The sequence below is a fragment of the Mauremys reevesii genome, linkage group 1 (assembly GCF_016161935.1).
Source record: "Mauremys reevesii isolate NIE-2019 linkage group 1, ASM1616193v1, whole genome shotgun sequence".
Classification (NCBI taxonomy): domain Eukaryota; kingdom Metazoa; phylum Chordata; order Testudines; family Geoemydidae; genus Mauremys; species Mauremys reevesii.
Genome location: NC_052623.1, coordinates 272,014,625 through 272,039,195, shown reverse-complemented (window position 1 = coordinate 272,039,195; position 24,571 = coordinate 272,014,625). Strand labels below are relative to the sequence as shown.

At 44.3% G+C, this 24,571-nt stretch overlaps 1 protein-coding gene across 5 annotated transcripts in view; it reads left to right on the top strand.

Moving 5' to 3' along the window:
* LOC120373599 (putative RNA-binding protein Luc7-like 2) overlaps positions 1-24,571 on the top strand; it is a 61,834-nt gene that overhangs the window by 24,897 nt on the left and 12,366 nt on the right. For 4 of the 5 annotated variants that reach the window (XM_039492267.1, XM_039492285.1, XM_039492250.1 and 1 more), the window contains 7 exons: positions 1,982-2,080; positions 4,206-4,316; positions 6,528-6,671; positions 11,148-11,324; positions 14,786-14,877; positions 17,002-17,031; positions 17,992-18,180. In XM_039492267.1, the coding sequence (XP_039348201.1) occupies positions 1,982-2,080; positions 4,206-4,316; positions 6,528-6,671; positions 11,148-11,324; positions 14,786-14,877; positions 17,002-17,031; positions 17,992-18,180 (842 nt within the window). Of the gene's footprint in view, positions 1-1,981; positions 2,081-4,205; positions 4,317-6,527; positions 6,672-11,147; positions 11,325-14,785; positions 14,878-17,001; positions 17,032-17,991; positions 18,185-24,571 lie in introns of those variants that run through there. The other variant, XM_039492277.1, reaches the window with a different exon arrangement.

Here is a 24,571-nt window from a genome sequence, read left to right as displayed (position 1 = left end):
TAACCTAACCAAGAACATTTAGGGTTCTTTACTTCTCCACAAACATTTTAAAATGTTAAATTTAAACATACTTTTCACTGATGTGAGCTATTGGAGACTGTTCTCTTAAATGTTTACCTTTGTAAATAATTTATAATGCCAGTAGTTTCTGAACCTCTGGTAATACATTAGGTATTTTGTTAAAGTGAAATTGTCTTTGACAATTGGAGTCAAGTATCAGGTGACTTTCAAATTTCACCCTGCTATTAATACAGTGCTTATTTAAAAAAATGCTTTAAACTCATTTTTATTATTTTATTTTGGTTGTAAAATCACTGTTAAACCAGAGCAGTGACTTATTTCCAGTCTCTGACAATGTTCAGGTCTCTCCATGCATACTGACAGTTGCATGCTTGAGGTCACGATTTAGCAAGATGGCCACTGCCAACAAGTGGCTTAGAAATTACAAATTTATTGTTTCTTCTCAGATACTTTTCATAGTTTGATTAAATATTTCTCATTGTTATCTTAGGCTGTTGATTTAAGGAAAATTCTACACATTTTGTTTTTTGAAATGTTATGTGATATAGTAAAATAAATAAAGATGTTGGTAACCTAATTTTGTTGCGTCTTAAGTATTTTCACATGAGAGAAAAAAAAATCGGACATCTTTGCAGAATCTCATTTTGCATAATAACATGGTGTTTTGGGTAACACTTTGTTCTTTCTTTCAGTAAGAACTGATTGGGTTATGTTTATCTTGCTTTGTCTTGCCTCCTTACAAACTCATAGGCAGCTGATTTCATTAGAACTTTATGCTTTATTATAGCTGACTTCAAATTAGAAACAGAATTTAACTGCTAGCTGAGTGTACCCTTGTGGGCACACTTTTTAAAAGAATTCTCTGCTCCTTGCAGGTTTTTTTCTCCATAACATATAATGGGCAGTGGCTCAATCCATTTCATTTTCTACCGCATCCCTTTTGCCTCTTTCCCTTCCCACTGCATCCCTTTTAATACTACTTTAGATGAGGGGGAAAAAACAACTAAGGGGCTGGAGTTTTTTTGTTTTTAATTTTATTTTTATTTCTTTTTTATTTCTCAGTCTTAAGACGTACACTTAGACCGCTGGTCTTCACTCATCACCAAAATCTTTTGAGGGAGATTTCATCCAGACTTTTTATATAACCTGTCCAGTTCTAAACAACGCTTGTCTGTAAGAAAGCTTAGATTGCAGCAATTTAAAGGATGATTAAGACTAAGTTATTTATCTCCTAGTGTGGACCAGCAACTGTCACTGCAGATCATCTGCAGAAAGAACAGGAATACTTGTGGCACTTTAGAGACTAACAAATTTATTTCAGCATGAGCTTTCGTGAGCTACAGCTCACTTCTTCGGATGCATAGAATGGAACACACAGACAGGAGATATTTATACATACAGAGAACATGAAAAGGTGGAAGTATGCATACCAACAGGCAGAGTCTAATCAATTGAGATGAGCTATCATCAGCAGGAGAAAAAAAACTTTTGAAGTGATAATTAAGATGACTATTACCCAGTTAGCTGAGAACAGTGTTGCAGTGACTTGGACCTTTTTAAATTGTTTAGCTAAATACTGGATGTCTATTACTTCAGTCATTTTCTTGAACTTTGGTTAGTGAGCATGTTTTAAACTAGGGTGGGAGATGATGGTTCTCAGGTCATACAGCACAAATAGGATCTGACTTAATGTTAGTCATTTTTCTGCTTTATTTCTTCTGACACCTGTATGCTGTAATCATTCCAAATGCCACATTGTTTCTGTAGCAAAACTGAAATAACCTGCAGCAATACTAAAATAATCTTATCTGAAGGTCCATAAAGAAAAATTGTTCACTTTCCAATATTTTACAATTGAAAAAATCATTCACACTCCACTTATAGTAATAATTCTCCTACAGATTAAGCTCTACCTCTTCTCCCACTCCACCCCCAAATAATCATTTTTGTCTATTTTCAGAGGATGGACCTTGGAGAATGTCTGAAGGTGCATGACCTGGCATTAAGAGCAGATTATGAAATTGCATCCAAAGAACAAGACTTTTTCTTTGAGCTTGATGTATGTTTTTTGCCTTAAAATACACTATTCTCTCTACAAACTGGTTATGTACATACAATAGATGTAACATGCTAAGTATATAGAGAAAATATAAACCTTCTCCACAAAGCTATAGATTTGGAGGGTGGGGCTCTTGCATGATTATCTAGATACTACAATAATGGGAGCATATAAATAGCTAACCGTCTAGTCTGTGGCTAGAGCTGAGTATTATGTCTGTGGCTAGGCAGTTAATTCTTCATATCTGTTATCCCCATAACTCTGAATGTCATCTAACTGTTGCCATCAACTCCTGTCTCAAAACTAATTGTTGTTTGTTACGATGCAAATTACTCATTAGGGAATTTTGCACCAAAAAAAAAAATACAAAATATGTGCACAATATTTTAAAATTCTGCATATTTTATTTTTCAAAATAACATAATATAATCATGCCAGTTTCAATTATTTTGGTAATTTATTTAAAAATATCTGTCCACAAATATGTCTGTAACAATACAGACAATGAAAAAGATTCAGGAAATGTTTTTTTGACAAATAGGTTCCTTACTAGCCATATAGTAGAACCTCAGAATTATAAATACCAGAGTTATGAACTGACCGGTCATCTACACATCTCATTTGGAACTGGAAGTACACAATAAGGCAGCAGAAGAGGTACCCCCTTCCGCCCCCCTCCCTCCGGCAAACAGGATAGCCTTGTGTTAAATGTGTAAACTACTAAAAAAAGGGGGCGGGGAGTTAAAAAATAATAATAAAAAAAAAAGATTTGACAAGGTAAGAAAACCATTTCTGTGCTTGTTTCATTTAAATTAAGATGGTAAAAGAAGCATTTTTCTTCTGCACAGTGTAGTTTCAAAGCTGTATTAATTCAGCATTCAGTTGTAAACTTTTGAAAGAACAGCCATAATGTTTTGTTCAGAGTTACAAGCATTTCAGAGATGCAAGCAATCTCCGTTCCTGAGAGAACTCTGAGGTTCTACTGTATTAATATAAAACTTTGAGTAGTAATTCATTAAACTACACTACAGAAATGTATTTCCTGCACCCATCAGAAGCAGTGCGAAAGCTTGAGGGAGTCAGGGATAATGGAGGAACTGAGGGAGAGGGACATAATTGCTGGGAAGGAGCCTGGGAATGAACCTGGAAGGTTGTTGGATGTGGGTGGGAGAAGTATGGAATAGTTGTTTTTTGGGGGGAATGTGGGGGAGAGTGATAAGGAGTTGGGGAGCCTCCCCCATGCAGACCCTGGCTGACCCCTAGCCTCTCCCATTCAGTCTGTCACATCTGTCCCTGTGTGTCCCTTCACACTCTGATTCAGCCCCCACCCCCGTTTGTCTCTCCCCTCCCTCCAGTGTCCGTTCTGAATCCCAGTCTGTGACCTGCCCCATGTGCCTCCGCTCTCTTTCCCTTCCCCCATATGTGCCTCTTCCACCTGGCTCTGCGAGCAGGGTGTGATGAGGAACGCAGCCTCTGCTCTCTCTTTGCTCGGGTGTTAAGGCTAGTGAGTGGCTGCCCTCTATTTTGGCACCACAGCAGCCCCTGGCAGGCAAAGGGCATAACAGTAGCACCTCCTCTGCAGAATGTATTTTCTGCAGAGAGAAAAAAAAATGTGGCGGGGAGGGACATGAATTCTGTGCATGCACAGTGACACATTCTGAAGGAATTCTGCATGTTTTGAAGAGAGGCTTTAGTATGCTATCCGTATCCACAGAATTAAAAGTATATTTCTGTTTTGCATCTGGGTTAACAGATTATATACCATGGCGGTCATCTGTGCTTTGAATAGTCACATTTAGAGCTCCTAAGGCCTTATATTCACTAGTAATAAAGATATATATTTTTAACCCATGGTAAACTAATCCATGTTCATTAACTCTCATTTAGAATCCCAATGATGAAACATTTTTAGTTTTAACCCATATTGGCTGGTTGAGGTAAATTCTAGGCTGCTCTCTAAGGATTTGAACACTGGTTAAAAATGATCTTTTTCTTAGTGAAGAGAACCTAAAAGGAGTTTGTTAGGTAATTCCCACACATTCTCAAATATGGCTTTGTCCAGATTTTTTTTGTCTAGGTGGCTTTGCTTGTTCTTTCTGGCAGTAATAATCTTTTGATGTTTTAGGCAATGGATCACCTGCAGTCATTCATTGCCGACTGTGACAGAAGAACTGAAGTGGCTAAGAAAAGACTAGCAGAAACCCAAGAAGAGATCAGTGCTGAAGTTGCAGCTAAAGTAAGCATTTAAAACTGGTGTCTGACATGCTGCAAAGCCCTGTTGGACTGCTTAAGGGAATACTTAAAATTGGGCTGACTTTCCTCTCTCAGAAAGTAACCATTTCTTATTTAGCACAAGTACATCTGAGATGAATTCAAATGAGACTACCCAGAAGTGAAATTCAAACCATTTTCATAAAGAAGGAAGTTTAGGCTTTGACAGGCCACCCGAACTGAGCATTTTTGTTTGTGAGAGAGATTCCATCTCCTCCCTGAATCTGTCCCTAAAATCATTGTTTCCCAAATTTTTTACGAAGGCAACCCACCCAACGGCATTTTTTTTTTTTTGCAACCCATTGTTACATATATGCACCCTCAACCCTGGTACCACAACCCTAATCCTGGCCTGGAGCATGTGGGAGTTTAGAGTGGTGGTTCCCAAACTTTTAAGGGTCACACTCCCTTTCTCCTCCTCTCCCCCCCTCCCCCCCAAAGCTGGGCTTGGGGGGAGAGGGGCATGACAGGGGTAAGGAGGCAGAGGCTGGGAGTGGGTTTGGGGACAGGAACAGAGCTATGGCTAGGGGCTGAGGCTGGGGTTGGGAATGGAGCCGCAGCTGGGCTGCCATGCTGGCCAGGAGCTGGATCTGTGGACGGGTGCGGCTTTGCTCACGGCCCTGCCCCCAGCCTCATCCCCAGGCAGGGAATGGAGCTGTGGCCCCCCCACGAGGGGGTTGTGGCCTGCCCCCGTTCCCCGGGACACCTGCCCCATCCAACCACCTGCGTTCCTTGACACGCCGCCTCCCCATCCACCCCCCTTCCCTGTCCCCTGACTGCCCCCACAATCCCCATCCAATGCCTCCTCTCATTCCTGATGGCCCTCCGGGACCCCTGCCCCATCCAACCACCCCTTCTTTCTGTCCCTGACTGCCCCTGGAACCCCTGCCCCTGACTGCCTCCCACCGCCCCATCCAACCCCTGCTCCTTCCTGACTGCTCCCCCGGGACCCTTGCCCTCATTCAATCTCCCTGTTCCCTGCCCTCTGACCACCCCAAACCCTATCCAGACCCCCCAAGCTCCCCTGCCCTCTATCCAACACCCCCTCCGTGTTGCCTGGAGGTGGCTGGTGGCGCTACAGCCACGCTGCTCAGCTGGAGCCGGGCCAGGCCTCTGCCACCACGAACCACATGGAGCACTGGTGTCTGGAGGCGCTACAGCCACGCTGTTTGGCTGGAGGTGGGCCGTGGTACCTAGAGCACTGGGTCAGGCTGAGCTCGCAGCCTGCTGCCCAGAGCATGGGCCGGTGGCGGGGCGAGCTGAAGCTGCGGGGGAGGGGGAACAGTTGGGGACTAGCCTCCCCGGCCAGGAGCTCAGGGGCTGGGCAGGAGGGTCTCGTGGGCCACCTTAGTGGGTGCCCACCCTGCACCACCCCTAAGAGCCAGAGGGACCTGCCAGGGGGCGAGGTGGGGAGTCCCAGCGATGCTTACCTGGGGCGGCTCCTGGGAAGCATCCAGCAGGTCCCTCTGGCTCCTAGGGGCGGGGTAGCGTAGCTAAGGAGGGAGCAGGGGGTTGCCTGCCGTGGCGTGGGCAGCCCTCCTTGCGCCCCTCTGCCCCAGCTCACCTCAGCTCTGTCTCTGCCTCCCTGGGGCTGAGCGCGAAGCCACAGCTTGCTTCTCAGCCCTCCCAGGCTTCCTGTGCGAACAGCTGATTCACGGGGGTGGGGAAGAAGGAGAAGCGGGGCGGAGCGTTCAGGGGAGGAGGCAGAGCGGAGGTGAGCTAGGGCGGGGAGCTGCCGGAGCTCACGGAGTTGGCGCCTAAGGCACCACTTTAAATTTGAAAGGGCTTCTAAATTTAACAACTGGTTCCCGTGAACTGGTGCGAACTGGCTCCAGCTCACTATGGAACAGTTACCACCATGAAAATCCCAGAGGAAGCTGTAGAAATGTCATAACCTGAATATTTAATAACTTGTGAATATGCAGGGTGGACTTCCTACTTCGGAGTATATGTGTTGCAGAATACAGGTTGGGTGGGGCCTACACTACTTGTTCATATACAAATACCTCTGATCCACATGTGTTTCCATTGACTTTTGCCTTAAAGAGTTTATTTCATATAAGCAATGACTTCTGGATATTAATCCCAACAAGCACAATCTAGCTTCTCTGAGAAAAATCCAAACCTAAAACACATGAAAACCTGCCTGTATTGAGCTCCCCCTTGTTTTTCCAAGGCTGAACGAGTTCATGAATTGAATGAAGAAATTGGGAAGCTATTGGCCAAAGTAGAACAGCTGGGAGCTGATGGAAATGTGGAGGAGTCCCAGAAAGTAATGGATGAAGTGGAGAAAGCAAGGGCAAAGAAGAGAGAAGCAGAGGTAATTTTGTTGTCTTTACATCTGTGAATTCATTGACACTTCATTCCAGATGGTCCTTAGGAGATGAGACCAGATCTCTTAAATCATATTTCTCTGAATAATTTGGTTTGGAATGCTCAGCATGTATTGCAAGGTTTTAAATGGTTTGTATTATTTTTATTGCCAAAATGGAAATGGCTGAGTATGTCTTTGACTTGAACTTTTATGTAAAAGGGATTTTTCTTCCAAAAGTGTGTATTTTGGCACCTAAATTTTTTGAATGCCCAAAAATAACTTACATTTCATCAGCAGCTATGTACTATACAATTTCTTATCAATCCGCAGCACTTCCTTAATTTTGATTCAGGGTATGAGACAGTCAATTGTAAACAGGGTGGATTTGATTTAAATCACTAGTCAGGAAGACTCGATTTAATCATGGGTTTCTACATAAAAGTGCATTCTCATTGGTTTTTATAACATTAATACATATTCTTCCCAACTCAAAAATAGATGTGTACCTTCTAAAAATGAAACCTACACTATACATTTTTAAAGTGTTTTTTGAAAACTTTTCAGATTCATTTTATAGCTATATCAGAAAATGAATGATTGTTTGGTTATTTCATTTACCAAAGGTAATTGAAGCAGATATTTATGAAGTCATTGGGAGGTGATCTCCAATTCAACAGGTTAATCATTAATATTTGGAGGATTTTGTTGCCATGATGTATTAGGAGGAGAACATCACCAAACAGACATTTAATTTTTTTTTATTTAACTAAAACAACAATGTTGTGTATTCTGGATGTTTTTCTTCAACAGCAAACATACAATATTTTAACAAACAAGCATATAAATTTTTGAATGTAAACATTCAAGTTTTTTAAAATCAGATTTGTTTTTGTTAAAATTGTTTAACTAAAATAACTAAATATTTATTTATTTTAAAAAAATTAAATCGGCTGTCAGCCAGGTCAACATGAGAAACTAAAAATATTGGCTTCTGCAGCTAACTAAGTCATCTTCACCTTCATTTTCCTGTTTTGTTCATAATCTGAAAAAGAAATACAATCTTTCCTGCTTTTTCAGGTCCCAAAATGATTTCTCAATTTGGAATGAATTAGTCCAAAGAATGAAAATATTCTTTCTACACCAGCAGAAGAAGCTACTGCTGTTAAGTGAGATTATCGCTTCAACAGTCTGAATCCAAGTGCTTAAATGACTTCCACTAGTTCACTGGTGTGACTTTCTTTAAAACATCAGCAAACATATTTCTTGAATGGTTCATCCTTAGCTCTGAAGTTTATCATAGTTGGCATTATGGAGGGATGATTGCTGGATGTGCATGTCATAGCCAGCTCCTCTTCTTTAGCAGTTAAGGTTTCACCTTGGTACCAAGTATTGAGAATATTTGCAAGAAAATGAACTGGAGATAGTGCTTGTCCCATTTGGTTTTTTTAATGCTTGTAATTTAACTCTGTCATTGCATATTTCTCTTTTAAGATCTCGCTCAGTTCCTTCCAAATTTCAACAGCATCAGCAATAAAACAGCTATTTCCCTGCATTTTGTTCAAGGCTACAGAAATAGGCTTCAGGGTACTCAGCATGTGTTCAACATTTCTCTTAAGCCCAGTGTTAAGAACTTTGGCTGTGACAGTGCCATCTATTTTTTCACAGTTTTGTTCACAAACTGTCATCAGATTGGGCCAGTTCTTGATATAGTGCTCAAAACAGTCCACTACTTAGTTCCATTGCATGTCTTGTGGGAGAGTTAGCTTGGTTCCTCCCACTTTTTTCAGAGCAGCTGCTGCTTAGTGGTTATTACGGAAGTATTTTGCAGTTTCAAAAACATTAGCCTTTATTTCTGGAACACTGAAGTCTTTGGCTAGGAGGTGCATTAAATGAGCATTACAATTGTATGTTGTTAGCTTGGGACTCTCTTCTAAATTTCTTCTCATCTCATTTGCAGCATTGTCTGTAACCAAGCTGTGTACTAGACAATTGAATTTTTTTCCACTGTTTGTTATAGCTCTTACTGCTACTTCTTGTAAGTATTCTGTGTGTGCATTTCCTGATGTATCAATTGCTTCTTTAAGGAAGATATTCCCTCCTTCTGTTGTCACACAAGCATATACAACAGGATCATTGTGGACATTGCTCCACCCATCAAGATTCAGGTTAACAATTTCACCCTCTAGACCTTTTGCACACTGCTCAATTTCTCTTTCATACACTTTATCCAGCAATTTGCCTGTGACATCTGCTATTTTGGGTGGACTGTATCCTGGTCTTAATGACTGAACATGTTAATAAAGTTGTGGGTTCTCAGTCATACGGAAAGGAGAGTTGCATAAACAAACCAGGCAATTTTTAATCAATTACCTCTCTTTATAATCTGCTGGTTCTTATTACAGATTTATCTATGGTTGTTTCTGGATGATGGAGATTTTTTTTTCTTTTTCCTTTCATTATCTTCAATGCAGCTACCTCCTGAGAAGGAACACTTCTCATGATGTTGTTTCATTCGAGCGACCAGGCCTTGCATTTCTTTATAGTACTGTTTGCATTTTGCACGCATGCCTGTCTTACCCACAGGTAGAGGAACTTCATTAAAATATCCCCAAACTGGGTCTTTTTTATGGCCTGCTGCCATTATAGGTTTTCCCTTCTAGTGAGAGAATGATATGGTAGATCTCAAATCAATGAAGGCTACACTCAGAAAGACCTCAAGACTTCTGGAATATGCTGCTCAAACAGTTTCACTTTTTTTTTTCTGCTGCCTGGCCCTCCCTTCTCACATTTATCTCCAGATGACTTCTCCTTGTCCAGATCTATTCTGCCCCCACAATCTTCTATTCATTGAACTTTTTGAAACTTTGCACTTTTAGAGAGAGGTAAGGGATTGACACAAATTTGCAGAGGGACAATAGGGTTGAGGTCTGTTGTTTCTCACCTCTCTATATAATTTATTTATTTAAAAATATTTTTGCTGTTATAACAAGCATGTTCTCTCTGGAGACACAAATCCACAGTTTGAGAACTGCAAAATTAAGCATCTCTGATGGTATCTTCTAGACTGAGCACTGAGTCCCATTGGGTAGATAGAAAGATAAACCTAAATAATCTATACAGAAGCCTCATGAACCCCATAAGATTGGTTCCCTAATCCATGAACTATTGGAACTCATTTACAAAACTTTTCTTAACTATTACATGAATATATTGTCTCATACTATAGAATTAGAATTTATAATCCCTATTCCATGCTGAGATATCTTTGAGCTATGATGTATCTTAATTAAAACTATCTTTAGGTAGGTTTTTTCCTCAAAAAGCATTTAATCAAAAAAATCCGATTTTAAATAAAGTGAGTTTTTTTTTTAAAAAAAAAATTTAAATCATTTATTTGTATCCACCCTCATTGTAAAGCTAACTTTGCTACAGAGTTAGCCTAAATATATCTCATATTTTCACCACTATTCTGTTATTCAGGGCATTGGGTCTCTGCTGGTATTCCCACTTTTTTTTTTTTAAGGTAGTCTTGCACTATTTCAAGTGTATTTGTTTTCACAGATAAGGCTTTTACTTAAGTTGAGTTATGTTGGTCTGTTTCGTTTCCATGGACAGTGTATTTGGTTCTACAGTTGTTAAGACCAGTTGGTGTTATGGCTAGTGCTGGTAAGAAGACTAGTTTTCAGCCTTGTGCATGATGAGTTGCACTGAGCGAGACTTTTTCAGAGTTGTATAACTCTGACAAGACAAACCAGTTTTCACTGGAGCTCTCAAAAGACTCTTCACTGAGAGCTATTTCAATGTCATATTTCTGTTTTCTATCTGAGTCTTTTTTATGCTTGAGCAGCTTAAAATAACTGCAAATTTTTGGGGTTTTTTTTAACAGAGGATTAAGTGTGGCTTTGTTCCTTCTCCCAGCTGTCCTCAGATACTCAAATGGCCAAACAAATTTTGCTCAATTAAAAATAACTCTTCAGTAGAGATCAAGACTGGAAAGATGATTTTTCAGGATAGCATTTTAAATAGATTCACTATGGAAGCCACTGTGCAATCTTCATAGATATGGTGCTCACTGCTAATATTTACTAGCAATGTTGAGCTCTCAAAAATTGTCAGACTCCTCCAAAGTAACCTACTGTGGAGGAGAGATTAAAGAACAGGTCTGTTGTCTTTTGTTTTTATTTGAAAAGCAAAATGAATTGCCCATGGCTCTATTTTTTTTGTAGTTAGTGTCCAAATAATGTTTTATTTAAAAATAATGAAACTTCTTTGTATTTTAATGGAGACATTTTGATTTATACCTTACATGGATAACATTAATAGTAAAACAGGTCTTATATAGTATCCTGAATTACTCTGACTCCTAATTGGCAGGTATAACCCTTTATGTATGTTGCTTCTGATAAGAGGTTCTTGTGTTCATATTTTCATGTATTGAAGAGTAAGAAGCTCTCAAAATGTCTTCCCCATTCTCCCCTCCAGGAAGTGTACAGGAATTCAATGCCTGCCTCCAGCTTTCAGCAGCAGAAGCTCCGTGTCTGTGAAGTGTGTTCTGCCTACCTTGGTCTTCATGATAATGACAGGCGACTTGCTGACCACTTTGGAGGAAAACTGCACTTAGGGTTTATCGAAATAAGGGAGAAACTTGAGGAGCTCAGGGTAAATCAGTCTTACTTATTTTTTCTCTCTCTCTTACTGACAACTTAATCACATGTGAGAAGATGTTAGTGGAAACTTTTTTATTGTATGTGAATTTATTTGTTCATCTTGTAAATTTAAAACTTTTGAGGCAGGCCCTTATTAAAAATTGGTTGAATGGTAAGTTAAAGATAATGACAGGACAGTGTTATAAAATGATCTCTTGGCATGGTGAGTTCATATGAACAACCTGCATTTTAATATAGCCAAATGCATATCATACATCTCTGAACATAGGTCACACTTACAGAAGAAGGAAGTGTATCCTGGAATGCACTGACACTGAAAAGGACTTGATGGTCATGTTGGATAATGAACTGAACATGAGTTCTCAGTATGATACTATGGCTAAGAGGAGTAATGTGAATCTTGGATGTACAAGCAGGGGGAATATTGAGTAGGAATAGAGGTGGTATTTCTTCAGTATTCAATGTGAACAGGACCATTACTGGAATGTGGTGTCCATGCTCTGGAAACCCTGCCTTATAGTGAGAAATGAAAGAAGCTCTGTCCAAGAAAAAGGTTAACAGATGACCTGTAAAAGTAGCTACATGGGGAGGGAGATCTTGGTAGTAGAGGGCTCTTCACTTTAGCAGACAAAGGCATAAGATCCAGTCCCTTCAAGTTGAAGCTCGATAAATTCAGACTAGAAATATGATGCAAATTTTTAGTTATTTCAATGGTTAATCTACTGTTAATCTTGAGATGTGGTGATTCTTCTTTGAGTGATTGCTCATGTTTAGTCCACAGTAGGTGTGTGTGCTTACCACATGCATTGGTGCCAGAAGTTTTTCCCCTAGCAGTACCCATAGGGGAGCGCCCCAGCGACCCCTGGAGTGGCGCCTCCATGGTGCGGTATAAGGGGCGCTGCACGCTCTTCCCACTCTCTGTTCCTTCTTGCCGCCAGTGAAGGTGATTTGGAACTGCTCTGCTCCAGCTTTGCTGTAGCTTGTCCCCAAAACTGCTTGTTCATTCAGTGTATGGTACCTGTAGTTAATTAGTTTAGTTCAGCTAGAGGACCCAGGCTGGGGCATGCCCCATGCTCCGGGTTTTAAGTTATGCAGCATGTGTAGGCGATCTGTGCCACTGAGTGATCCACATACAAACTGTCTGAGCTGTTTGGGGGAAACCCATCTCTGCGGTTGCTGCAAGATTTACAAGTCGTTTAAGCCTCGGACCAAGAGAGAAAGGGACATTAGGCTCTGGGCTATTTTGATGGAGTCGGCGCTGACCCCGGCTCTGGTGCACTGCTCTGAGTCAGCACCGGGGGACCATAGTGTCGGTGCGCGGCGACCCTTCGGCACCATCAACTAGTTGGTACTGCTCCCTGTCCACGGGGCATGTCAAGAAGGCTAGAAAGAGGCTTTCTTCGCTGCAGCGCCTCAGTAAACCTGGTGTCAAGTATCAGAGGGGTAGCCGTGTTAGTCTGGATCTGTAAAAGCAACAAAGAATCCTGTGGCAGTCTATAAGGTGCCACAGGATTCTTTGTTGCTTTTTCAGTAAACCTGGGACAGAGGTTAGACCCATGTCGGGCAGTCCTCGATCCCCACCGGCCTCTAGGCTTCCGACTCAAGTCGAGCAGAGTAGCCTGGCCCATTCGGAGCAGGCCTCCCCAGATGTCCGGGTGCCCTCCACACTGGAGGCCCTGTAGGCGACCCGGGATGTTATGTCCATGCCAGTACCAGGAGCACCACCGATGTCAGCCCGCGCTCCAGAGGCAGGCTGCCGCTGGGATCTCCACAGTCACCCGGGCTCGGTACTGGTTTCGGTTGAGGGAACGTTCCTGACACCGTTCGCCGCCCAGCGACCATTCCGGGCAAAGTCCACGTGGATTGCCCTTGACGCCCACCAAACTGGTTGGATTCCGTCTGACCTAGACTCTCAGCACCGTTTCACCTCAAGGAGCGAACACCAACGGGACCGAGGCAGACGACACCAAAGGTCCTCATCTCGGAGGGGCTATTGCAGCCAGTCACAGCACGAATGTCAACATCGTTCCCGTTCAGCATCCTGCTCCAGGGGCTCCCTGAGATCCCAGCACACGCACAGACTGGGAGAATTCAGAGCTTACAAGCCCCGACACCACCTCTAAACTCCCAGATTTCTCTGCTCTCCCTGCTCTGCTATTGTGTCTTTTCTAAATGAGAATCTCTAGCCTAACTAGAAATTGTGGGCTTGAGGCAAGAAATACTGAGTGAAATTCTGTGTCCTGTGTTATGTGGGTGGAAGGACTATATTATCATAATGGTCCTTTTTGGCCTTAAAAATCTATGAATTATGGTTTTGCAATTCAGTGAGCTATGTGAGCATGTGCTTAAGGCCCCTTGATTTCAATAGGAGTTAAGCACAAGTTTTCCCCAGCTGGAGCCCAAATGCAGTAAATGCTTCTGTTATGATCATGAGTAAAAGTGCTAGTGGACTCAGAGTGTTGTGTTGTGTGGTTATGTGTGATATTTATGAGAGGGAGGCATTAATGCAAATAGTTCCCTGGAACAAGAATAGTTATTAAAAATAATTACAAGTAAATTGTCATTGTTTTACAAGGAATTACTTGACATCAAAACTATAAGAAATTGAATACTAACTTAAAAAATTGTCCATGGATGATGATTCCAAATTCCTAAAGTACCCTGTATGTAATCTTTGAAGTACGTCACTTACAAAAAAAAAACACAACTTTCCTCCTTCCTAAAACTCTCCTCAGAAATCTAATCAAGATGGTCTGGGACAATTCCACAACTCGGAAGATGACCTTTATAAAGAGATGAATCTCTTGCATTATGCCCAGAAGGTGGAAAGACTTGGGGCTTTTCCTAATGTCCAGCTGCAGTGAGTTCCACACCTAAGGGCCCTCTGCTGAGAGTGCCCTGCCCCTAAATGTAGTGAATTCAACCTCCACATACTATCAACTGAAGCATCCTTTCTGTGATTGTAATTGTCATGTTCACAGTGTGGAGACAAGTAGCCTCAGATCCAGGCACCAGCCCATTCAGGGTCTTTCTGATGCAGACTAAGCCCTTACTTATCTTCCAGTGTAAACGAAGGAAGCTCATAAAATTTCTAGCTCTGCACATTCTGATTTACCACCCACTGGCCAGAGTATGACAGAATTAGTATAGAAACTCTCACATTGAAATCCTGACCCACTGCTTTTGAACTCCTTTCCATGTAAAACTTTGACTTAGTATAGTTCTACTTCCTTCAGGTCTTGATGTTAATACCATCACTTCTGTGTAGCTCTCTTGTAATAATGGCCACTTCCGAAACAAAGTAAATAAGTCAAATATGATGCTGAGAATGAGAAGAGAGGGGATAATATACATGCACAGAAAGTGAGAAAGAACCAACTATTAACTGTTTAGATGACTTTATATCACCTTTCAGTTGAAGTGATGTATTGAAAATGTCCCTTTGTTTTTTAGAGGGTTGTGGCTGATAAACAGGAAAAACGGAATCAGGAGCGCCTGAAACGCAGAGAGGAGAGGGAGAAAGAAGAAAGGGAGAAGCTAAGGAGGTAGAGAACTGCTCTGTTTTTGGCAGCATACATTTAATAGCTGTTGTAGAATCTATGCAAGACTGAATTTTCTTGCATATTTGTGTTCGTGTATGTATGCTTGGTGGCAAAACAGGCTGCATTTGCTGAAAATTCTACATGAATTGAAAATTATTTGCTATTTGACTGCTTTTCTCAAGCCTATAATTCCTTGTTTCTGGTGGAATACAGTAACTCCTCACTTAACGTTGCATTTATGTTCCTGAAAAATGCGACTTTAAGCGAAACCATGTTAAGCAAATCCAATTTCCCCATAAGAATTAATGTAAATAGAGGGGATTATGTTCCAGGGAATTTTTTTTTTTTTGCCAGACAAAAGGCATTATATACATTTTAAACAAGCAATTTAATACAGGTATACGTTTTTCAACAATTTTAAAGAAACAATTTAATACTCAACAATGATGATTGTAATATGAAGCAATGGGAGGTGCCCCCGCCTTACCCCACACAGGCACAGCCCACTGGCACTGCAGGCAAGGAGGCTGAAGGTGCCTTGGCTAGGAGAAGTACGTTGCGCAGCAGCCGCTGCAGCTTCCCCTACTGTGCAAGCACCAGGCGCGGGGGGGCTCAACCTTCGGCCCGCCCACTCCACCCCTTCCTCCAAACCCCCACCCTTAACCTGCCTCTTCTCTCCCCCCACCCTTTACTGCGCATGTCGCATCCTAGCTTCTCCCCGCTCCTTCCCCTGCCTCCTGCTGGTGGCAATCAGCTAGTTTGCGGTGTTCAGGAGGGAGGGGGAGCCTGCGCACAGTGTCCTCACTTCTCCCGCCTACCTCCTGAATGCCTCAAACCAGCTGATTGCTTCGGGCCGGAGGCGGGGAAAATGGGGGGTGATAAGGAGGCTGCCAGCTGTGGACAAAGCAGGCAACCAAACGACGTTATAGTGCAGCATTGCACAACTTTAAACAAGTATGTTCTGTAATTGAGCAGGGATGTAAGATCAAAACAACATTAAGCGAGAGGACGTTAAGTGGGGAGTTACTGTACTTTTTCTATATAAGTAATGGATACAACTGGGTGAATATAAACATGAGCAAATATTGACTTTTCAGTGTGATTTCAGACGTAATTTTCTCTGAGAATTAACAAGTAAATTATACATTAGGTGTCTTTTTAGGGAAAATACCCTGCATAGATAGATTGGAAGGTATCTGAAATACTCAAATTAGACCTAAAGAAGTTGAGTATATAATTGGCCCTTTAGGAGTGGTCCTGAATCTTCTCAGTGAAATACACAATCACTGTTTCTAGGAATTCACACGCAGACTTGTTTAAACTGCTGTTTGCATGCATTATGTTGTGGACTTAAGAAGTCCACAGTGACTTTCTACAGCAGTGTTGATGAGCTCACATCTCAGCTATGAAATCCCCCATAAAATCAGGTGTTCTGTGCATCAGAAGAACAGAGGGTCAGTATTTTCCTTAACTTTCTAAGGTCTTCATAAAAAAACAAGAGAGTTTAAATAAAATAGGGAATTTTTGTGGCATGCTATACCCAGGAAGAAAGAGAGAAGAAGCATTTAAACAGTCAGATCAGTGTAGCATTGGGAAATCTTTCTCTAAAGAAACTGTAACTCACATTTTATTGGGGCCTTTATCTTAACTGTTTCATAGAATCAGAAATGTAATGGTAAGTCAGGTTGGCAACCTTCGGCACACAGCCCATCAGGGTAATCCGCTGGCGGGCCGTGAGATATTTTGTTTATGTTGACCGTCCGCAGGCACAGGCCTCCGCAGCTCCCAGTGGCCACGGTTTGCCATTCCTGGCCAGTGGGAGCTGTGGGAAGCGGCAGGCCGCAGGGACATGCTGGCCACCACTTCCTGCAGCTCCCATTGGCCAGGAAGGATGAACCATGGTCACTAGGAGCTGCGGGGGGGTCATGCCTGCGGACGGTCAATGTAAACAAAATGGCTTGTGGCCTGCCAGCAGATTACCCTGATGGGCTGCATGCCGAAGGTTGCTGACCCCTGTGGTAAGTAATCAATTACTTTAGCTTGTTCTCATTGTAATATTCTGCATTTTCTAAATGTGAATATTTGTTTGTATAACACAAGCTGATTGCCATTTTCCATTTGTTTCAGGTCCAGATCCCATAGCAAGAATCCCAGAAGGTATGTAATCTGTAAGAAAGGGACACTAGTAGTGAAGTCAAGCTTTTAAAAGCTAGAACCTTTATAAATTTCATTGTCAAGCATTGCTAGACTGCAGCGTCCTTGTTTAGTACCAAAGCATCATAGATGATGGCCGTTCTCAACAGATTTATACTGCACTGATCACTATGGTGTTGGACTGCTTATGCACATGTGTTCGCCCATGGCCAACACAATGTTTTTTTTTGTCCTCTGGTGGTAATAAGAATATGTCAAAAGGCTTGAGTCTGTGACTGCTTGCAAGCTAATGGCCCAAGTCCTTTAGCTTAAGCAATGGACACTTGTGCTTTTAGACCCTGAGATCCCAGGTTCAGGCTCCACAGGTGACCCATCCAGAGGTGTCAGTACTTAGGCAATGCACGTTGCCTCTTAAGCTTCAGTTGGAAGCCACTCATTTGCATTGCTAGCCTTTCAATAGGAAATTATTTGTAATAATAAACCTTCAGAGGTTTGAGAGCCTGCAAATATTCTCTTATGTTAATGGCCCTAAACAAGAATATAGCTCTTGTTTTAAAACTTCAGTGGTATCTGGTGCATATCAGGCCTTAAATAGAAGGCTTCATAAAGCACCTGCCAGAGACTCATTGTCACTACATCTTTCATAACATCAACATTTTGAACTTTGTGTTTGTTAAATAGACTCTGTCGAATAAGCACTTGGATTTCTTTGAAGGGTAGTGGCAAAGCACCAAACATGCAGAGTCTTCCCTTCATGTGCTCTAAATTTGGTTGGTCACAGGGGAATTTGGAGGATTCCCCCATCACTTTCCTCCTTCAGGCCGGTCTCTGAGAAATATATAATAGCTGTGATAATTGGAAACTGATCTCTGTACAGACTCACTACCATGTACAAAGCACTAAATATTGGTATATTGGTAGAGCAGCTGACTGCCTCATTCACCGTAAATCCTTTGTTTCCAGATCTAGGTCTCGAGATCGCCGCAGACATCGGTCTCGCTCTGCCTCCCGGGAACGAAAGAGAAGAACTCGCTCCAAATCCCGTGAGAAACGCCACCGTCACAGGTCTCGCTCCAGCAGCCGCAGCAGGAGCCGCAGCCATCAGAGAAGCAGGCATAGTTCCAGGGACAGGAGCAGAGAACGCAAAAAAAGGTAAATGTTGGCCTTCTGAGAGAAGCAGTTTCCCGTCCCTGATACACTGATCAGAAAACAGTTGTAACTGTTTCCAGAAATTTAGAGTAGAAATGTAATTGTTTACCAAGAACACTTAGGCCTGGTCTACACTGGGTGGATCTATCTAAGTTACGCAACTTCAGCTACATGAATAACGTAGCTGAAGTCCGATGTAAGTCGATCTAAGTACCATGGTGTTTTCACCGCGGTGAGTTGACTGCTGCTGCTCCCCCATCGCCCCCACCTGTGCCTCTCATGGCGGTGGAGTATAGGAGTTGACGGGAGAACACTTGGGGGACGATTTATCGCGTCTAGACTGGACGCGATAAATCGACCCCCCGCTGGATTGATCGCTGCCTGCCGATCTGGCGGGTAGTGTAGACATACCCTTAGTAATTTTAAACACCTCGTGGGGCATTTCCTGATTTCAGTCATTGTTTTAGCATGAGCACTGATATAGAAACAAGGTTACCTTTTTGTTTGTTTTGGTGTGGGGAAACTGCTGTGACAAAGTGCAATATATTTGTCAAATTGTGAACCCTGTGCTGTACTGTGAGTGAAAATAAGCCTGAATGTTCCTGAAGACAACCTATTGTACTGCATTCCAGACAGCTTCCCTGCCTTGCAAAGGTATTTAATAGCTCACTGAAGGACTATTGCTGAGAACCATCTGTTGTGATTGTTTGTATTACTGTAGCTAGCACCTCGGAGCCCTGGTTGTGGACTAGGACCCCAGTGTGCTAGGCATTGTCCAAACACAGAACAAAAAAAATCCAGCTTCTGCCTCAAGAGCTCACAATCTGGTATACAACAGGAGACAACAGATGGAGACAGAAAGACGAGCACAAGGAAGCAGTGAGACAGTATCTGTCAGCTTGATAAGCAGTGGTCTCAGCACATGAGCAGCCAAACCATTGTTAATTTTTTTTGTAGGCATCGTGGCAAAGCAGTGCTTTGAGGAGGGTTTTGAAGGAGGATAATGAGTTGATTTTGAGGAAGTTCATGGGGAGCTTCTCCCAAACATGTGGGTGAAAGCACAAAGATGCCTATTAGAAAATTTAACAAGTGGGCGATGGAGGCTGGCATCTTGGGCCACTTGTAGGTGAGGATCAGCATCTCATTCTCTAATGAGATGTTAGGTAGGTGGGAATAGACCATCCTTAAAAGTGAAGACAAACAACTTATGTATGTTGTGGTAGAGAAAGGGGAGCCAGTAGAGGGTTGCAAAGAATGTTGTCAAAGCAACAGGCTAGGAAAATGATCTTTGCAGCAGTATTCAGAATAGATAATCAAGGCAAAACTGTATTGTCAAGAGTAGAGAAAATGATGTTGCAGTAATTGGGACACAAGATGAGAGCTTGGATGGGAGTTTGGGCTGTGTGGATGGATAAGAAAGGCACTATCTTAGATGTTACACACAAAGAATCTGCAAGACTTAAACTTGGCTTAGATGTGAGGACCTAAGTAGAGATCTGAATAAAAAATGATACCCAGGTTATAGGCCTGAAATGCTGGCAAATCTTAGACTCCCAAAAGGGGAGAGATTAGACATGGGGAAGTTGAATCTGAAGACTTAGTCGTTTTCAAAGATCTCTCACTCTCAAGTGCTTTACGAGTAAAGTCACTATGGTTAAGAAAATCCTCTTAGCCTGTGTTGTTCTTCATTAGGTCTTTGTTTATTCCTATTTGTGGGGATCAAGGCACATACACCATGAGCTTCCAGAGCTTTCTGGAAAGATGCATTCTTTGGGGCCACTTGTTCCTTCCTCCCCTTCTTGTCATGGAGGGTTCTGAGGGTAGGAAACAGGGAGTGGTCCTAACCACCCTCCAATTCATTTTAACCGCCACAGAGGCAGAGAACCCATATTGAACACAGTGTCCTTGATGCTTTCCTCATCTGCTCCTGCCCCCCACCTCTTTGGTAAACTTTGGGGCAAATTTTGTTTATAGTTAGTTTGTGAGATTTTTCTTTTAAAAGAGGAGAGCAGATGCTTGTTTGACACTGGCTTTGTCTGGACTGGCAGGAGAGGGTTGGGCCATTCCACGCCACCCAGCTGACGGGGAGGCTCCTCAGGCTCAGTCAACTAAGTCTGGCCATTTGTAAGTCCTAGCATCAGCTTGGGCATCTGGTTCCAGGGTCTGTCCAGGTTGATCTAAGAGACCTAATGTGCCTAAAGGGGCTCTCTGGCCACTCGATCCGGTTTCCAAAGGATCATGATCAGCAGAGCCAGGATCTGGAAGATCTGGGGTTGCAGCAAAGCATGGGTCCAGGCTACAAAAGGAAAAAAAATCCAAATTTTACAGCTAAGTATAGATGAGTGCCTGGCAAGTACACATCCAGAGCCAGAACCAACATGGATCCTGAGTAGCAACATGGATCCAGATTCAACAGCCAGATATGAATAACTGCCAAGCATGGTTCCCAAGATCAAATTGCCTGGGATGTAGCCAGCATGAGAATCAGACATCTTTGACTATTGAGTGTAATTTGTCTAGTGGTTCTGCACCACTAAGACCATGGTACTGAAATTCCAACACCATGATCTTTGCAGAACTACTTGCCTTATTGATTCTGTACCCAATATAGTGGCTTGAGGAAACAAATTCAGTGTGGAAGCCCTCACAACACTGGAAAGGGGGAAGAATAAGATTCTGATCAGATCCAGGATGGTGGGTCTCTGTTACAGGGATAGTGTTTTAACATTGTGCTTCCTGTTCAGCCATTTTCAGATGCACACACTCAGTGCTCTGCATGGCTGTTTCCCAAGGAGAGGGTGTTTCTCTTTCCGATGCTCTATCAAATTCAGCGGCCCAGAGCCAGGTTTGCAAGATACAGATGCTGAGATCTGAAAGGCTGAGAACTGAGATCTGGATGAAAGACTCCCTTCAGATGTCTATACCCACTAAAGTTCTATTGATTCTGAAATATTTCAAGGATCCAAAGATTTCTCTGCTGTGCAGCCTTTGTAGGAGAGACAGGTTACAGTGTCAGAGGAATCTGATCCAGAAAGGATTGCCTTTTGGCTTCCAACCCTCTTTGTAACCCTCAAATGCAAAGGCAAAAAAGATACTGAAGTCCTTCCCACACAGGGAATTAAAAAGCATGTTGCCAAGGTTCTGCAGAGAAGATACAGTGCTGTAGGACCTATTTAGATTTAGAGATGTCTATGACGGGCTTTGAGGCCTACTCTGATATCTCCTAGATCAGTGGCTCTCAATCTTTCCAGACTACTGTACCCTTTCAGGGGTCTGATTTGTTTTGTTTGCCCCCAATTTTCACCTCATTTGAAAAGTACTTGCTTACAAAATCAGACATAAAAATACAAATGTCACAATATGCTATTACTGAAAAATTGCTTACTTTCTCTTTTTTACCATGGAATATAAATATTGTACTTACATTTCAGTGTATAGTGTATAGAGAGGTATAAACAAGTCACTATATGAAATTTTAGTTTGTACTGATTTTGCTAGTGCTTTTTATATAGCCTGTTGTAAAACTAGGCAAATATCTAGGTGAGTTGATGTATTTTTTGGAAGACCTCTGCGTGTCCCCGGGGGTACATGTACCCCTGTTTTGAGAACCACTGTTCTAGATCAGACATAAATAGACACATGGATCAATCAACATGACCTCTTGCAAGAGGAAATTTTATTAGAATAATATTGGGCTCTGTATACCTAGCTTCTGGTTCTAAATGAGGAAGGAGTATAGTGTCTGGGATTGGCTACCGTGACATTACTCCTCCCCCCCATGAGTAGTAGAAACACAGATAGGCACCAATACTTAGCTTTACTAAGCCTTCCTTGGCTCTAATAGAGTACTCTGGTCCAATGGAGCAGTTGACCCACATTTCAGGTCTTAGTAAACCTGGCTGCTTCTTCGAGTGATTGCTCCTATGCATTCCAGTTAGGTGTGCGCGCTGCGCGTGCACGGCTCTTTGGAAGATTTTTTACCCTAGCAACACCGGCGGGCCGGCTGGGCGCCCCCTGGAGTGGCGCCGCTATAGAGCTAGATATATACCCCGTCCGGCCCGTCCGCTCCTCAGTTCCTTCTTCCCGCCCGTGACGGCCATTGGAACAGTGGAGTGCTCCTTTGACCTCCACATCCCTAGCTCACCTCTGTTTCTCATTTGGTATTTAGTGTATATAGTTAGTTAAATAGTTAGTTAAGTTAGTTATTAGGTAGATTAAGGGGATTAGGGGGGCTTAGCCCTCATTTCCCGTCTGGTGCGGGCTTATGCCCAAGACACCAGGGTTCAAGCCCTGTGCGGCTTGCCAGCGGCACATGCCGATTGGGGACCCTCACGACTCCTGCCTGCGTTGTCTGGGTGAGGCCCATCGACCAGATAAGTGCCCAATTTGCAGATCGTTCAAGCCTAGAACGAAAAAGGAGCGGGACATTAGATTGAGACAGCTCCTAATGGAGACGGCGCTTACCCCTGCGTTGCCGACACCTTCAGCTCCGCCGTCATCCTCGGCACGGAGCGCTCCAGCGGTCCCCGACTGGTCCAGTACCGAGACTCTTAAGAAAAAGCAGCCGGCACCGAAGCCTCGGCACCGTTCCCTCTCACCATCGGGGAAACGAAAGCCGCAGCAAAAGTCTATGAAGACGTCGGCATCGGGACCGCTTGTCCAGCAGCCAGTGTCGGCCCCTTCGGCACCGACCTCGACAGCGCATAGATAATGCGCGGTACCGTCGACTCCGGCACCGTCAGGGCCGTTGAGTCCGGTACCTCCGTGCTCCCCGGTGCGAACCGTGGTCGAGCTGCCTCTCCCGTCCACGCCTGAGACTTTCTCGACGGCGAGGGAGCTCATAGAGCTCACAGAGGCACCGAGCCTCCGGCCCCCGGCACTGCCGGTGCGGGCTGTACAGTCAGTGGGTAAACCGGCCATGACGAGGCCTCCTTCCCCTGACAGACAGGATAGAAGGCGATCCAGGTCCCGCTCCTGATCCCAATCCCGGAGACGGTCACCTGCACGCCGATCTAGGTCCCGGCACCGGTCACCATCCCGGTACCACTCTCCTTCTCGGCACCGGTCGCAGTCCCTGTACCGCTCCTCATCGCGGTACCGGTCGCACTCCCGGAGACTATCCTGGTCCCGGTCTCCGGACCGTCGGCACCGAAGAAGGTCCGGATCCCATCACCGTTCACGGAGCCGCTCCCGTCGACGACGGTCAAGATCGCGGTTGACCTCCTGATACTCACGCAGTCGATGGTCCCGCTCTTGCTCCTGGCACCGCGTTGACCGGCACCGGTCCCCGGCACCGTCCACGGGCAGATTAGCGGCATCGACGGCGCAGTCTCTGAGCGCCTGTGCCCCCCCGTGGCCTTCCCGCCAACCGTCGGTCGCCTCGCACGAGGGCAGTGTTGGAGAGCACCGGGCAGACCCCCAAGGGCAGGACCACGGTCCACAGCAATGGGGCTTCTGGACCCCCTGGGCCTATCACGAGGCTCAAGGTGTCCCCTCCCTGCAGCGACCCAGGGCCTCCGAACACAGGGTGCCGGACGCCACTGTCAGCAGGCCCCCTCCATCACCTCCGGCTGAGGCTCCACCACCGCCTGTACCGGCGGAGCATCCCGTAGAGGCGGAGGCTTCGCACCCCATGGACGAGCCTCAGCTTCAAGCCATGGGCCAGGGCCTGTCCTCGTCTTCCTCACCGGATGAGGCGGTGGCGGGGTCTTCATCATCGGATCCCCCTCCGATTGACTTGCGTGCCCACCAGGACCTCCTTCGTCGGGTGGCACAAGCCATTGACCTCCCGGTCGCAGAGGTCACTGAAGACGAGGATCCGGTTACTACGGTGCTTGGAGCTGAGGCCCCGATGCGAGTGGCCCTGCCCTTCGTTCGCACCATCCAGAAGAATGCCACTACAATCTGGCAGTCGCCTGCATCCATCCCTCCCACTGCTCGAGGCGTGGAGCGAAAGTACTCCGTTCCCCCGACTGGGTACGAGTACCTGTATACGCACCCGACCCCAGACTCCCTTGTCGTGCAGTCTGTGAATGACCGGGAGAGAAATGGGCAACCCGCGCCGGCGCCAAAGTCCAAGGATGCACGGCGGATGGACCTGTTGGGCTGGAAGGTCTATTCGGCGGGCGGCCTTCAGCTACGGATAGCCAACCAGCTGGCTCTCCTTGGCCGCTACACATACGACAACTTCGCGGCCCTCTCTAAGTTTACGGAGTTGATTCCATCATCCTCCAGGCAAAAATTCTCAGCCCTGCTTGAGGAGGGCAAGAAAGCTTCCAGGTCCTCCCTCCAGGCCTCGCTGGACTCGGCAGATTCCGGAGCCAGAACTTTGGCATCAGGAGTGACCATGAGGAGGATCTCATAAGAACATAAGAAAGGCCGTACCGGGTCAGAC